At 30.6% G+C, this 18,456-nt stretch overlaps 1 protein-coding gene across 3 annotated transcripts in view; it reads left to right on the top strand.

Moving 5' to 3' along the window:
• Nucleotides 1–18,456, top strand: part of LOC140063505 (protein kinase C-like) — a 108,718-nt gene that overhangs the window by 48,535 nt on the left and 41,727 nt on the right. For all 3 annotated transcript variants that reach the window (XM_072109850.1, XM_072109852.1, XM_072109851.1), the window contains exons 4-7: nt 1,075–1,186; nt 4,003–4,131; nt 6,192–6,345; nt 10,915–11,143. In XM_072109850.1, the coding sequence (XP_071965951.1) occupies nt 1,075–1,186; nt 4,003–4,131; nt 6,192–6,345; nt 10,915–11,143 (624 nt within the window). The remainder of the gene's footprint in view (nt 1–1,074; nt 1,187–4,002; nt 4,132–6,191; nt 6,346–10,914; nt 11,144–18,456) is intronic.

The following is an 18,456-nucleotide window of genomic DNA, read 5'->3' as shown; positions in this document are numbered from 1 at the left end:
TAAAATATCTTTCCTATAGGACTATGACATAGTCAGTTATCGAACCCATGCCTCACATGCTATTCCAATATCCTATAGCAATACCATGTGAATTAAGCATATGAATTTACAAAAAGTAGTTAACCAGTAACCGTAATTTTAATGATACTTCCACTGCATCCTGATTGGAAAATAATTTAATGTTTTAGTGCAGTACTTTGGTAAAATACAGTAATAATTCATATTAAATATTAAAATAAACAGTATAAGGAAGTTTAAGCTAGACATTTCTTGATACATAACATCAATATTTATTAGTTTTAAACATAAAGGAAACATTAAGTTCATTTATTTTAGCAAAGTATCTAATTATGGTATGTGGTTATTAGTTTGTTCTCTCGGATGTAATCCATTTTGTAAAGCAAAAACACTGATATCCTGTAAACTTTATCCCGAAAATGTTGTGATACTCTATATATTGTACTTTATGGCAAAAATGATTTTATGAAAGAAAGAAAGTACTGATAGTAATTTCTTGTTTCTATTTAGAAAAACTGTTTTCAATACTAGTACTACCTAAATTGTTATACTGCATTATCAATCAAATTAAATTGACATACAGATGGATAATTTAAAGATAAGATAATAATAGTTCTGACTTCTTCAACTTTACTAATCCATACAGAAAGCTTTGCCAACTTCAACTTGAGTGAATTTAGAGAGGAAATATGACATTGTTTGTTCTGCACTTTACAAATGTCAGACCATCAACCGTTTAATTCATCTAGGTCAGGTTTTTTTTCCCGAATGAGGAACTTTAACCATGTTCATCCTCATTTCCCTTTGTTTTATGACTTCCTTTGCTGCATAAATGCAAATCTTAAAACATTTGGTATTAATGTAGATTTTAGGCCTAGATTATAATGTTTTTTATATCTTTATTTTCACTATTATTACTTACCTTTGCCACTTGACCAGCCATACTCTTGAATTATGTAGTATAAAAAGCATTGTAGAGTCTATCTGAATAAATATATAAATTTTAATGTAACAATAATTAAATTTTAACATGTTGTTTTGTCTTTTTTTAAATAGGACCCAAGAAGTCAACATAAGTTTAGAGTTCATTCATATAGTAGCCCGGCTTTTTGTGACCATTGTGGATCTCTTCTGTACGGGCTATACCACCAAGGAATGAAATGTAATTGTAAGTAAAAACATGCCTTAATGTTCTACTCCATTTAGTGATGATGTAGTACAGTCTGTACTTGCTACTTTTACACTCCGCTTATGCTACAGTACTTTACCACATTTGTTGGCTTTTTACCACACTTATTGGTTCTTTACCACACTCATTGGTTCTTTACCTCACTGCTTGGCTCTTGACCTCACTGCCTGGTTCTTTACCAAACTGCTTGGTTCTTTACCTCACTGCTTATTTCTTTACCAAACTACCTGGTTCTTTACCACACTGCTTGGCTCTTGACCTCACTGTCTGGTTCTTTACCAAACTACCTGGTTCTTTACGAAACTGCTTGGTTCTTTACGAAACTGCTTGGTTCTTCACCACACTGATTGGTTCTTTACTTCACTGCTTGGCTCTTGACCTCACTGTCTGGTTCTTTACCAAACTACCTGGTTCTTTACCTCACTGCTTGGTTCTTTACGAAACTGCTTGGTTCTTCACCACACTGCTTGGTTATTTACCAAACTACTTTTTATCAAACTACTGTAGGCACTCTTTACCACATCATTTGCTTTTTTAACACATTGCTTGGTTTTTACCAAACTGGTTGGTTCTTTACCTCACTACTTGGTTCTTTACCTTACTGCGTTCTTTTCCAAACTGCCTGGTTCTTTTCCAAACTGCTTGGTTCTTTACCAAACTACTATATACTTTGTTCTTTCCAACACCATTTGGTTTACCAGTATACACCAATTGGTACTTTACCACACCCCTTGATACTTCCCAATGCTTAGTTCTTTACAAAACTGCTTAAATCTTTTAGATTCTTATTTAAAAATATATCAACACTTTTTTAAATTGAAATATATTCATATAGTGAACTGAAATGAATAATGTAAAATGCAATATTAAAACACTTTACCGTATCCACTTTGAACTTTATTTTAACCTTTGCATTCTCAAACGATTTTCTTTGCGAATTTTATCCAACATTCAATTATTCTAAGGAAACATAAAACGCAAGAAGCAGCTATTCAAAGGATTATATGAAGATATCATGAGTTTTTATGCGTTTGTTGTTAATATGAATGAATGAATGTATACATTAACTACTATAATTGAGGAAGATAGCATTTTGTAATTCTGTGATAAAGCTTTAATGTAATCTAATTTAATGTATTAATACAAGTATTATCCCAGAAAATGTCAAAGGTTGGATGATGATCATAAAACCATGTACGAGGTTTCATAGTCTGAGCGTACTCATTTTTTATTTTGTATTGTTTGTTGTTGCTAGCATGGTGATTAAAAGTAAAGCTTGCAGTCAATGTATTTAAAAAAATAAAATAAAGTCTTCATTTATTTTAACTTTTTGGAAAAACATGGTGTACTGGAAAACTTTTACTAATTTCTTTATTGTCACAAATGCATTTGTTCAAAACAATAAACTATTAAAGTCTTACTTTGTCTGTAATGTCAAAATTATTATGTTTAATTCGAACCTAATGTGTTTGGATATCAAATGTTCTTCCTTTTCTATGTTAAGAGCATATTAGAAATAATGTGTATAACTATACTAGTATTAATCAATATTCATGTTGAAAAGGCTCCAGTCTGCCGCCGTTCATTTTTTATAAATATTTAAATGTCTAGAAGGCATTAATTTTCCTTGTGAAAATTTATATGGATTCCAATTCTTAAGACTTAAAATTGTTTGTATTTCTAAGAAAGTTTTTTTTTTAAATGTTCATATTCATCTTTATGATACACCTAATTGTTTTATTTATCATACTTCCAAAGTCTAGACAAATACTGTGTATATATCTCATATTATCAACCTACTAAAAAGACTTTTGAAAATTGGTTTGTTGTGCTGTATGGTATCTAGTTTTATTTACTGTACTTGTTGATAGTCTAGACAGAGACAGCCATACATATCGACACACTGAATACTAGAAAAATCTTCAAACTTTAATACACGCTAGAGTGTTTTTTACAACAGAAATGATTTGATACACGTCTGCAACGAATCTTTGCAAACTAAATGTTGTAGGTGGTTAAACTAATACAATGAACATTTTTTAGTATGAAATATTCACTAAAATAAAAAAGAAATGTTCAACAACTTTATTCACATATAATATACCGTATATTTCGGTGTATAAGTCGCACCTGTGTATAAGACGCACCCCCTAACTGAGAGTAAAATATCGGTATTTTGTATATCGTCGATGTATAAGATGCACTTTATATTTCATCAAAACAGTGTTTTTTCTTACTAGTCGAATACTGTACACCATGTGGCCGTCAAGAAGGGCTCGCTCGCGCTGGGGTACGGCGGTCGGCGATCGTGCGTATAACTATAATACTATTCCAATCGTAAACGTTTACAAATGAAATTTTATCGGATCGCCTAAAACAGCTCCATAATGAACAAATCTTTTCATCATATTTAGTACAACATCACGCTAAAAAATTGGCCTTTTGCTTATATGGAATTAAAGAGCAATAGCTACAGTTCCAGAGGCAGATCCAAGTTAGGGCAAGCTATTCTTCTCCTCCGCTCTGTCCTAGATTTAGACTAAGTTTAGTACAATGCAATATATTGATCATTTCGTTAAGTTCAGCACTTTAATTTAACTTCTCCAACTATTACAAAATCCACCACTAAAGTTGGCCTACCACCCACAAAACATCTATGAAATTTCTTCCGCAGAAGAATGGATAGAACTATCCATTCTTCTGCGGAAGAAATTTAGATATACTACATTTGACCAACTAAAACATTAAGGAATTCATTTCAAAAGCCGTTTTAATGGTAATGTTTTTTTTTTCAGCTTGTGAAATGAATGTACATGATCGTTGTATCAAACATGTGCCGAATCTATGTGGGTCAGATCACACAGAGAGACGTGGACGTATTCAATTAAATGTCACTGTTGAAGGTAGCAACCTTCATGTTAAAGGTATATTTAAAAGAATTATGTTTCTTTCTTTTTATATCGTTTCATTTTGCAGCATAATATTAATACAATAATATACAAAATAACAAGAATAGATGAAAAATGTTGGGCAGGGACAGCTTAAGCAAAATAATTGCTGTAACTATATTGAGCCAAGAAAAATAAGTAAAATAAATTAGTTCAGAAAGCTAGATTGAAGAGAAAGCAAGAAAGATTTTCAGGTTGAAACAAATTCAAAGATTTTGATAACATTTAGCAACATTATCTTGCTAACAATTACATTGTTTTCTTTATAACATTAACATCATTAGCTTGATGATATTAACAATATATCTTGTTAACATTAACAATATATCTTGATAACATTAACATCATTGTCTTGATAACATTAACATCATTATCTTGATAACATTAACAACATTATCTTGATCATTACGAATATTATCTTGATAACATATTATTTTATTGATAACAATATATCTTGATAACATTAAAATCATTATCTTGATAATATTACATTAACTTTCCTCATCAATTTCGAAGATCAAAAACAGTAAATTCAAATTATTGTCAATTAACTTAAACATCATTATCACTTAATACTAAAATCAATATTACCATCTTCATTTTCACCATCATCGTTTAATATTTATTCTAGTATAACTAACACCATACTCCTCCCAATGATGTATTATATCAATCATCTATCAAAGACCTTTTTGCTTTTTTATCCCCTAAGTAAACAATTTCTCTTGGGTATAACATATCAAGCAAATTTGTTGATAAAATTACCTAATTCATTCTATAAAATGTTGAATTAATACAGAATTGGCAGGTAGAACCTCAAATACCAAAAATAACTAGATTTTAATTTGTTACCTAGTAATTATGAAAAACTTCGAGCAAATTTACTACTATGGTGAATTTGAACCATTTCTAATCTTCATTAACATGAATACTAATATCTCCAACATTATACCCTTTTTCTCTTTTCCTTAATGAACGTTTCTCTTCTCTCTTGTAAACTCATTTAACAATTTTTCATCCCCTTCATTAATTACTCCCACTTCATTCCCTACTACATCACAGTCAGTCATCACAAAGTTCTTCATCAACGTAAGCATAATACCTACCCACCTCTTTACCAATGCAATTCTCATCAACATGTCCATTAATATTCGTTCCCTCCAGCACGTCCCTTGTCAAAACAAATCACTCGGACAAGTTCATTATTACTCTTTAGAAATACTTCCTTTCTATAAATTTACTTTAATTGAAGAATTTATTTGAAGAATACTTCTCTTAACCAATTGAGATTTATTATTTACAGGCAGTGATTTAGTGGAGTTTAAAAATGATGTATTGCTGTCCTGGAAAAAATGTTTTAAATTTATTATTATCAATAAAATAGATATTAATTATCATAGCCTCTTACAAATTTCAGATAGAATGTCTAGTTTCCTTTGTCATCTATTTCGTGCCTAGCTACCTGGATAAACCAACATTAGCCCTTTCCTACATAATGAGGGAACACCCCTACCTGTCAATAAAAGAGTCTGTAATATGTAGAATGCATAAATATAAATCTTAAAATAACTGACACATAAAAGTTGTAATAATTATTGTAGCATCAATATCAACATATGTTACATAATATATCTATAATTCAAAAATTTTAGTTATTAGTATCACAATAGATGCATGATATTAAAAACATGTGCTTTAATCCATTGCATAAATAATAGTTCAATGATAGGTATACAAGTTTGGATATATAAATACTAAAATGCAATGCACTTTGTTAATTACCATTTATCAAAACAAAACCACTGTTTGTGTTTAATAGTATACAGATAAAATTGTATTATTGCAAACATCGGTAATATGTAATGTAATGTATGCACTCATGTGCGTGTTAATTTAAAAATTTGATTGGAGCTTGGCCATGTCAGTAATAATTTCCAAATGCCATCTCTTTCACAGACATGAGACAGTACAGAAAGTTTGTGTACCTTAAAAAATGAAATATATCAAGAATCCATATGCATTTTCCTCTTTTTCAGTTTTATCAGCAAAGAATCTTATTCCTATGGATCCCAATGGATCTTCTGATCCATACGTGAAGCTTAAATTGATTCCTGATACCGGAAGATCTAAACAAAAAACAAAGACAATCAAGACATGCCTTAACCCAACATGGAACGAGTCATTTGTATTGTAAGTTTTATTTAGTATTTCTTTTGACATAATATTTATATTAGACTTGCCCCAAGTCTGTATTTATTGTCTTTTTTTTTATTTATTTGTTTTTATTTCGACCGCGATTTTTGTCTGAAAATACAGACTTGTGAAACACGTATAGAAATCGATTTGCAAACCGCAAACATCCGATAAGAATGACGTAGGTTATCATACCGTATTTGGCTATATGGGGCAGGCGGTATGTAAATATGGATTTCGAATCAACCAATGATCATTTTGTTTCAAAATGAAAAAGATCGAGTACGTACGTACAGTGTGCTGAATGTACGATCGAGACTGAACAACTGTTGAAATATAAAATCGTGTTGCCAAGTTGTTTTGTTTATTAATTGTTCTGGCCTAGGCCTCCTTCGTAGGCGGGTTCGTAGGGCTACTCAACTCGTACGTATGACCTTCCAAATAAAACGACCCACCACGCCAATAAGGTACATACCACCACCGACCGGCACACAACAGGACTACACCACCACACAGAACAGGACAGGGTCTGGGTGGGAATTAAATCAAATTTTCTCCGCATAATAAATGATCCATTCAATGTTTGATTTGGCGGAGAAGCTAGCCTATCATATCACGACGAGTTTTCATGTTCTTGGGAAAAATCTCATCAAATGTTTACCAGACTACTAGGCATATAAAATCATTTTTAGCCTTCAGAAACTTTCATCAATGTACCCAAGTACACATTGTCTAAACGTAACATAGCGCATGCACATCGTCTTAGACGTTGAGTCTTTGAAATTCTGAAATATGAATATTAAAACGACGTACGAGTGAGTAGCCAATGGCATGCGGCTGAAACTAGTCAACTGGATAATTTATGCACCAAGAATTCTTGGTGTCAAACCACGTGACTTATGCGTGTCTCCCCAGACGGAGTATCAAAACTCAAGTAATACACGTATGAAACGCCATATGTGCAAAAATATTTATATTTTTACAAAACTCCGTCTGGAGCCCAGACTATATTTATATGTATGCAATTCATTTCTGAAGCTGACCTGAAATACAAGACATTATTCTCATCAGGTGTCTGGGTGTAATATTCGGCCTCCAAGAAATAAATGCTGAGATTGTCCTAGTAATATTTTTAACAAAACATCATGACTTGCCAGAACACTGTAGTCTATTTTGTGTCTTGATTACCTGGATAAATCACCAATAGCCATATTTTTCTCAAAGATTGAGTTATACTTGTAAAAGTAGACAATTCATTGAATACCCTTTTCCATAAATAATACAGTCCACAAACCATGCCCAAAATTTGGAGCTTTCTTACAAACCACCATCATATTCCATTTCGAGACATGTAGGCCAATATGGACTAGCTTTCCACTAGCATACAGTATTTTAATTACAAGTCAAGTTATAAGCACATTTCATTCCAATTGATACATGTGAATGTTCACGTAACAAGTAAACGTGGTAGTATTTGCGTTAGACATTCTTATGTGTCGATCTAATAAATAATTAAATCAAAGATCAATATTTTGCATTAATTTCCATAAAAGTGGCATTCAATGCCTAGAAGAAAAAAAAGCAAAAAATACAGAAACATACATTATTCAGATGATTTTTTATGTATGACAAAATGTGCTTCTCTGATTTATTTTAAGATAAGGATAATAATCATATGTCTTTATAATGATCATCTCTGATCTCATGGGATTTTCTGCACGTGTCTGATTTCTAACACCTGATTATTATATACTTATTATATATTTACATTATTTCAAGTAATCCTTTCAATAGTGAGTATAATATAATCATAAAATTGTAGAGAGTATTTAGAGATAATAATTAAACTATTAAAGATCGAATGAAGAGTCACACAAAAGAGAATATATAAATAATATTTAAATACACTGACAATTTAAAAAAATTTAACTGAATAATTTCTTGATAAATGTTTTCAATTTTCTTAATGAGAATTTTTTAATTTAAAAAGTACCTGTACCATTAAATATTTTATTTGAAAATTTTAAATATTTTTCTGACATTTTATAATTGATCATAACAGCCTATAAGATTCTGTTGTTTTATATTTCTGCTGATATTATTAGCAAACATTTGTAAGAAATATGTTCTTTAGTGAAAGAATTCATCACATGTTTTAAATTTGACATTTAAAGTATGTGCCATTGCCACTGAAAATAATTGAAGCTGATGTCTGTTAATATACATTAGCTTTAACATGCTTCTGATTTAAACCATTTTCTTCAGCTTGACTACTTCTTATAATCTTTAAATAAGTTAAACAAATAAATATGCCAATTAAATAATTATTCTATTTTATATAGATAATAATAGGTCGATTTATATATAGCTAATAGCTGTATAATGTCAACAAGATGTAAACTTTTCAATAAAAGACTAATTATGTCCAAAGTAGCTGAAAACAGACATTTTAATAGATGAGTTAAATCTCATCTATCCATGACAGGGACTGTACATTTGAATGAGTACACCAAGATCACTTTTCCAACCCGCATCCTACTCATCATAAAAGAAATAATAATACAATGTAATCATAGTGCTATAGAATGTTACTTAGCCAGTCAGGTTTGCTTTTCTGAACGAACCCCTCTTTTTCCTGAGGTGCCCTTTTCAATCTAGAGGCCATAAGATATTGATGAGTATCTTTTTCATTCATTTAGCCAAAGTTATTGATTCCATTCAGATTTTGAACTTCCCTCTGCAATGTAAAATTTGGGAACAGAAAGTGCAATAGTAATACAGTATATATAAGAAAAGGCCTTAAGGGCTGTCTTGTTTTTGAAATCTCTGTCGTTACCGATCGACACATCGTATAGGACAAAATATGTATATTAAGTATATAATCTTCGTTCACTTGTTCATTCATTCAACCAGATTTGAAAAAACTATTAATCAATTTGCAATCATTGATTAATATTTCATTTTAATTTTATATTTTCTGCATCAATGCAAGATAAGACTAGCGTACAATAGTCATACAGAATGCAATAATTAGAATTGCAAGCAAATATATTCAGTGTATTTAGACGGATAGTGTTCTGCCAGCCACAATACAAATTATTAAAAAGAACTCTGTTATGCTATAGTGCGTCTCAAATCAGCCTATTAACTCTCAACCTAGAAAACATGACATTTAAAGATGTACGTAAAACATTAATGTACTAGAGTTGTGTGTCTTTTATTGATTGTCTGGCTCAGAAAGGTCAGATTGGAAACAGCGCTTTGTACATGTTGCATTCGATGAGAAATGGCACATCTGATTCCTTATCTATTTCATATAACAACAACACAAATATGTGATTCTTTGTCTTTATCTTAAAGAGACACTGTTTTTCTCGAGAAGTTACAAGAAATAGTTTAAATCTTAAACATGTGAAAACTATCCAAAAGGGAATAAAGTAGATTTGTTTATTCTGTACATAAAGATAATACTTGGCATTAAAAGACATGAGAAAGATAATATACAAATGATAAGATTTTATATAAAATCCATTGAGTGTGTAAGTGACTTAAGCATGTGTGTATCAACGAAAATTGAAAAAGGAAAACCCATTCGGTTTGGTTTGTTGATATTACCATCATTGTGTATTACCAAATCTACGTTTTACAAAATATCTATCTGAGATAGCCTGTGTAGGTATCCACGATGGTTTTGGCATTCATTATGTCCGTCTATCTCAGAATTACGCATAATTTATAGATGCTTGTTGAAATAAGCCGTGGCGAAGTTAGCAAACATAAAATGTACAAACCCTGGTATTGGTTAATGAATTTGCTATATTTAGAACATTGTGATATGCATACATGTACTGTTAGTTTCCATCTGAAGAAACAAGATCTGTCCGCATTGATAAATTGTTGAAATATATATTTAAGATGATTTCATTGTAATTACTATTTCAGTCATCAATTTACTGCTAAATCTACAGTAAAACACTATATTGAGTAGATTATCAAGTATCATGAGTCTTGTTGAGTGGTCGAGTATAAAGCTAGGAAATTGACAAATTTTCTGTCGTGCATGTCATTGTCAAAATCAAACAAATTTATTTCATATATCTTTCTGTCACCAATTGGAAAAAACATACCTGGTCAATTGTGGTGAATCCAGTTAGAATAATAATAAATAATTAAAATATTTTTTTTGAAATATTAATACTAATATTCAGCGCTTAGAGGTTTCAAAACATTAGGCACTATATAAATCCATGATATTGTATTATTAATTTTAACATTTACTAAAGCTGCTGTTTATATAGGACCATTAAAGAAGAACATTTTACTGTACACTATAACTAATATTGAACTACACATGGTATGAAATTAACCAATCAAATGGCAAGGATACATGGCTGATATAAAAACAATTTTACAATCAACCAAAATTGATGGTATCCGAGTATAACCCATAGCTGCGGATCCCTTTCCAAAAGGATGTTTCAAGTTGATAATGACACAAGTTATTTATATGGAAGATTTTTAAAATATGATATGATGTTTAAATCGATCCATCTATGTCTTATTTAGCCCATTAAAGGAAGAAGATAAAGCGCGTCGTTTATCAGTTGCAGTATGGGACTGGGATAGAACATCTCGTAATGACTTCATGGGTGCGCTTTCTTTTGGAGTCTCGGAGCTTTTGAAAACACCGATGGAAGGATGGTTTAAACTTTTAAATGAAGAGGAAGGAGAATATTACAATGTTCCAGCCGTAAAAGAGGATGAAAGCATAGCTGAAACTACACTAATGCTTCAAGTAAGTTCAGTTCCTAATTGTTTGTCTTTGCAAAAGTTGATAGAGCAGTATGGCATTAAAGATTGTCAGCATAGGTTTGTGAAGTGACAGTCTTGCACTCCTAAAGGGCACTCCAACGCTAGGTAGTTGCATTAATTCCACTACTCGTGCTCTCGGGCCCCTTGAGCTCTGGAGCCCATTAAGCTCTGGCGTCCATTAAGCTCTGGCGTCCATTAAGCTCTGGCGTCCATGGGTTCAGCAAGTGAGCACTAATAGCTGCCACTGGCTAAACAATAGCAAACAAAACTTAGGCCTAGACAATCCAGTCTTCAGGTTGGTAATTTTAATGTAATGGCAATATGTTGTTAATAGGGAGGTTTCGCAACCTTACGAATACGATAACAAAAACGGATACATCATACATTTGTGAAACTTTTGAGCTGATCCCCATTTCATATTTGTAAAGCATATTCGTGTTGACGAATATCACCAGTCATATTCTTAACTACAAAACGAGTATAGTTTTTGATCTATTTTGCACATTTTGCATTTGAATCAGGAATGATTCATGATTATAATATAATTATAGATTTATTGAAAGTAATTTACTAAAGTAATTTACTAAAATGCCAAGTCAATTTTGATAAATAGCAGTTTTTAAAGTCCTCACTCGCTTTGATGTTACGCTAGGCCTAGGCAGCCAAGCACCAAGCAACACGTACCTGCGCTTTGCTCAAATTTACCGCAGTCATATTTTGGACGCGCCTCAATATTTTTTTATGGCTTACGAAAACGAATACGTGTGCGTGACGTATCCATTTTCGTTATCGTATTCGTAAGATTGCGAAACCTCTCTAATATCAAAATGATGGTACCAACCACATACCCCTGCCATCTCAACTTAGACAATGCTTAAAACATGCTTGAAACATTGTAATGGCTTCTTTGACAAAACAAGCATCATCAAAATTATGGTTTATTTTATGATCGTTGACCCTCATCTCTCATTTGATAGTAACATGGCAAACAGTAGCTTTTCTAGATAAGAACATCCCGTTAACATATCTCTCAACATTGTCTAATATATTAGAAACTGCTTTTGACAGATTTATTTAAAATTTGAAAAACACAGTGTCGCTACCGAGTTGTAAAAACGTGACTCACTAAATAACAATAAGTTATCGCATTATGGATAATCAACTTTCAATTAAAAAAAAATAGATTGTCTCTGCAAAAAACAAATCAGCATTCTTGTAATCACAGTACTCATAAAAAATGACTGCTAGATTTCGATTTTATTTAGACATAATTTTAATCTTCTTTGACATAATATTAAGATATATCATTTTTAATCATCTTCTATCATATTTAAATTTATTTATGCATATCATCTAAATATATAATTTATCAACATCTAAATATAGAATTATAAACATCTAAATAATATAGAATTATCAACATCTAAATATAGAAATATAATCATCTAAATATAGAATTATTTACATCTAAATATAGAATTATAATCATCTAAATATAGAATTATATACATCTAAATATAGAATTATCAACATCTAAATATAGAAATATAATCATCTAAATATAGAATTATATACATCTAAATATAAAATTATCAACCATTAAATAAATTCAAATGAATGTTGTATATAGTATTATTTCAGTTAGTGTTCATAAAAGCTTTGATGAATAAAGTGATGAATAAAAATTTATGTTTGACCTAATAATTTTAGCTGGTACAACATTGTTTTAGCTGTTCTGTTATAAAGAGCTTCGGATTTGCAACCTCTGACAACCTATGAACAATAATTTAGGTGATGTCAATTCATGCAGGAAGGTTGAGGTACTGTATGCTTCCTAGCTGTATTTCTCGACATGGATTAAGAAGTTTCTGTGTCCAGATGACGATTAACGACACCTCTATCTGTAGTCCAAGTTGTCAGTCATTGCATATCAAAAGCTCCTTACTGTAATATTGAATATGTATTTATTTATGTGGCCCATAGGTTTTTACAGCATTTTTAAATAGTCAACTACAAAATCATTTCGACCAAACATAATTTAGGGTGAAAACACATTTTTAGATGGTAGATAAAAAAATATTTTTTGTTCAAGAGGCCATGTCAAAATTTTTTTGAAATTAGGGTAACTACATTTTGTTTACAGTGTTTGCAGTGAGTGCCTCATAAATTTCTACATTTGCAACAAAATATAATCATACATTGCAGTTGCAATTTATGATCCCTTATATCATGAATTTTGTCATCTCAATGAGTTATACAGTATGAGGGGACTTCTTAGGGGTCAATAGCATAGGCTCCAACATCTCAAGCACTAACAATAACACAAAACACAGACAAGCTTTCTGATATTCAGATGTTCTGCATTCTTTAAAATTCTAACTGAGAGACCTAATATATATTCAAATTAGGTTTGTTGCATAGCACTACGAACCATATAACAACTAGCAATTAAAGCCATCATCAAAAATTTGAACCTACACCTTTGCTACACCTGGGTTTACCATGTATCTAAAAACCAATTCTGAATAGAGACAACATCATTTAACCTATAGTTTAAAGGGTAACTCCGGGCTTAAAACTTCTATTGGTTATTAATTCTGACTACAGGACTTTCTGTAATGTTAAAGAGAGGAACTGATGGCATTTATTTTATCAAATGGGAAATAGTGCAAGAAAAAAGGTATAATATTAATATGGAAAAATCAAATAATGTATTACAACAAATGTCTCATTTGATATTATTCCTCTCCAGAGGACACTATATCATGAAATGGATGAGGAGAAATATATGTTTAAACACTACAACCAACCCTATTCACAGCACACCCTGATTTAGGGGACAATTTCTGCGGTCCTGAAGGGTTCTACTGTATTTGAAAATCAATTTAAGATATTCCTATCTTATAACAATACAAACTATTTCCCAAGTTCCATTAAAAAAAAAAATTTAATAATTCATCTTTTAAAAAACAAACAAATTGAAATTGTTCAAAATTGTTATGTAATTGCTGTTTTTTAGATTCTTTAACACATAAGAGTAATTTACATAACTTTGTATGTGACCACACCATCATTTTTCTAAACTCCTACACAATTAATCCTTTGTATATATTGACATCCAAAAATCTAATTATATTTGTGGATGATGTAATTAGGTGATTAGATACAATTTGATTTATGATTCTTTCAAATTACTTTCCATGTGCTGTTTATAATTATCAGTATTACTTCTACTCATAGTCATAATGCACACAAACATTAAGGAAGAAAAATTGATTGAAATCTACTCTTATAGAAACAGTGAAGAGTCTGAATAGTAGAGCTCCTCAAAACAGACCAGTATGTGGTTTTGTGAATAACAGGTTTAAATAGAGGGCAGCAGATCATATGAGAAATGGTTATTTGGTTTTTAGAAAACATTATACCTTTATATTGATTTTCCATTACCCATTAGGTAGTAATTGGTAGTGGCATTTTAGTATTTAGACAACAGAGAATGTTAAGTTCACGCTGCCTTTGCTAATAGACCAACATCTAAAGTGGCACACATTAAAACCTTCTTCAACATAGAATGTGATAGATTTGGTTTTGAATTTAGGTCAGTGTAAAATGTCTATCTTTATCATTGATTTCCTCCATGTTATCATCAACAGTTTCCTCTTCATCATGTTTTCATCTAATATCTGTTAATTAAAAATTACTCTATCAAATGTATTTGTTTAAACTTATTTAAGAACATCATGTTGTTGATTTCATTCTCTTTATTTAGCAATTTTGTTATTGTCAACATCATATGGCTTTATCGTCATTGTACTAATTTACATATGATTATTATGTGAAATTCTAGGAAAATCTGTTTTGTATCCACATGTTGTTTACATATTAAATTACTTAATTACATCAGCAATTTTGTATATTGGTGCTGCTAGATGCAAGAATATCAAATATTTTTAAATATTTTATCCATTTTATCGCCCCCACATTGACATATATTCTATGTTTTAAGCTCCTACAACTTGGTAAACATCTTAAGTTGCTGCGTTAATGTGTTACCTCTCCCTTAGAATACACGCATAAACATGTTTTGGCGGGTTTTTTGAAAATAAATAGGCCTACTGAGTTTATGAAAATGAAATATTATAGCCCAATAGAAGAGAATTAATTTCTTACAAGTGTGTGGTATGAACTTCAACCAATCACCTGTTAACTCTGCTGGTTACCATCTAGATATAGTGTAATAATGTTGTATTTTTATATCGCAATCCACAAAGAATTTCGTCTTAATGTACTGTGGACTTAGTTGTTACACTTTTCAGCTACTATCTGCTTATCCCCTAAGGGTCATGTTAGTGCTGCCAGTTATCTTGTCTGTCCACAACAGTGGCGGTGTGAGCTAGAACACTGGGTCAACCCCTACTCATCTCAAAAGATATACTAGGTTCTTTTAAGTGCACATATGAATTTTATGTACACTGGTTTATAGTCCTTATCTGAGAAGACTTCAGATCTATATATAAAACTACTGTATATTGTCCTGACACAAAAGTGAATTAAGAATAGAATATCATTTTGCTCGCAGCATTTAACTTGCAATTGTAACTTCTAGTTTTGTATTCAACGTTGTATATAAAAGAAACCTAGTTGTCAATGCAATCATTAATTCTTGAGGTTATTAGAGCGTTTATTACTCTTCTAGTTATTAATTTCAAATGATAGTTTGCGGCTTTGTGATTAGATTTAGTTTCTAATTACTTGGCATCTTGTCAATGCAATTTGTTTGTATCCATTGATTAAGTATTAATTAATATTCTTGTCTAAATTACTCTCACTTGCAATGAACAAGGGCTAGTGTTGCCCAAAAGCTCTGGAATTTTTTCTAGCTGTTTTACTTTATTGTGTTTATTTAGATTTTTGTTTAATTTTTTTAGATCCATCCACTGATAACCATAGCATTGTAATTTTTTTAAGTCATTAGCCTTTGTTAATGTATTCTATATACACAGAAACTACTACTACTATATTGATTATATATACATTTACATAATAAATACAAAGGCAAATAAATGAAAAAAATGACAATGCTGCGGGTATCAGTGGCTGGATCTCAATGGAGATACAAAAAAAAGCGAAAAGCTAAATCAAAATGATAAAGAAAAGTTAGCAGAGCGTTCGGGCAACACTAGCCCTTCATCAGTGCATATATATATATATATATATTACATAATATAAATAATTTCCAAAAACTGAACTCCCTGTCAACCCTTCTAATATGTGTCCCAAAGTTAATGCATTTTAAAACTAAAGTAAATTCTCTAAAAAACTTAAGATTTTCCATTAAGATGTTTGCCAAACTATTTACAGTTTGAATTAGGATTAATTTTTTAGTCTCCAACATAACAATTTTTATAAACTTTTGTTTGATTTTCACCAATCATACTATCACGAAAAATGTTACATTTAAGAAATTCTCTCTAAAAGTGAATACTACTTCAGTAAAATTCTTAAATTTTTATTGACTTTAAGTTAAATATGTATTATTTAATCTCAATCATTGAATTAGTTTTTTTAGAATTGGACATTTTCCTTCCAATGTTTTTAATGTTATTAAGGTTTTTCTAAAATATTTCAAGTAAGCTTACAAATGTTCATAGAATAGGAAATAAATGAAAACCAATCAAATAATACAAAATAAAAGATTTTATTGAAAAGTTTTACAATCCTGTATTTAGATATAGCAATGTTTCATGTGACTTAAATGTCAACTGGAACATTTTACTGGATAATATGTTCCAGTCGTAAAATGACTAAAGCTGTAAGAGAATTAAAAAGGCATTTTGCCATTGCCATAAGAAAACTAAATGTAATTTTGTAAACATGTAATTTAATTGTATAATGGAGCAAATAGTTTTGCTGTTTTCTGTATTGAATCAAACGTACAGAAAACAGATATACAGTACCTGTATGATTTTTTGAAGGGGATAGGTCAAAGATGAGAAATTAGATCCAAGAATCAAATACTGTTTTAAACTAAAATCACTTTGTTTCATCAAGCAATATGTATATACGAAATTTAATATATTTTAAATTAAAAATACATTTCGATGAGGTAATTTTACATCTCAGGGCTCAAAATTTACTGTATCAAACTAGCAATTTGCGGATAGTAGATTTTTCAATTCAGCTTTATTTAACCACAAAGGCCCAGATCAACTCATGGTTGCTACAGTATTAGGCTATCTAATGTTTGCTAACTTACAATTTTTGTAAATATATTAGTTATGTTTTTGTCTGCAAACTGTTTTTGCCAATTTCTGTAAACAAACTTGCTATTGGCAATTACTATAGTATTAAGTTGTCTGCTCCATTTTTCAGATTTTTAGAAACCGACAAGGGTTTGCTAGATAAAAATGTAACTTATTTCTAGGCTTTCATGCTTCTAAATCTCCTTTTTACCCATCTGATGAATTGACATGCAAGCACAATAACTGTATTCTATTTTTGGCTTGCTCTTATGTAACCTTTTCCATTTGCTTTCTAAACACAGAGATCATTCAGTAATCGCATTGTAATGCATTCATACCACCTTTGGGTTTGGTTGTAACCATAATTGTTCAAAAATAAATTATGACAATCTATTGTATAGTACAATACCGTTACTGTAAGGGAATTTCCCATACAAATACCTTACAAAGGTTTTTTTAATAGTAGTAAATTCTACTTTATCTCTTATTTAGAAAATAATTACTTTTGTAAGTTAGTGATGAACAACCTGTTTGAACAAAGAAATATTACTACTTGTATCGTTTTTAGTTGTGCTAGTTGCCTTAAACATTAATTTGCATCCTACAATTTTAATGCCTGGTATATTAAAAATTACCAATTTACCATACAAATATTGCTGCCCACAATATTCACATAATATTTGTCATTGTTTCTTTTTGTGTTATTTAAAGAAAATGACAAATGATATCCCAATTGGGGTTATATGTGTCCTTTTGTCATCCGCCTTCTCATGATATAAAGTTGAACACTAACAAATGTTAGGAGAACATGGCATTATAGCTAATTCTATCATGCAGATAGAATTAATGAGTATTCAAAGTGTTAAGCTGTCACACTTCATGATGGAATATATCGGTTAATACATTACTGAATTTCCGGTTTATTTGAACAATCGTTTACTTCTGGTTGAGCTGAGCTATCATTAATTACATGCTATGTTCTTGTAAAGAGACAGGTCAATTTATTGGTAATTTTAAACCAAGATACTGTGTAATTTGTTTTAAATTTCTTAGA

The sequence above is a fragment of the Antedon mediterranea genome, chromosome 1 (assembly GCF_964355755.1).
Source record: "Antedon mediterranea chromosome 1, ecAntMedi1.1, whole genome shotgun sequence".
Classification (NCBI taxonomy): domain Eukaryota; kingdom Metazoa; phylum Echinodermata; class Crinoidea; order Comatulida; family Antedonidae; genus Antedon; species Antedon mediterranea.
The sequence above is the reverse complement of the archived record's forward strand: the minus strand, read 5'-3'. Positions and strand labels throughout refer to the sequence as shown.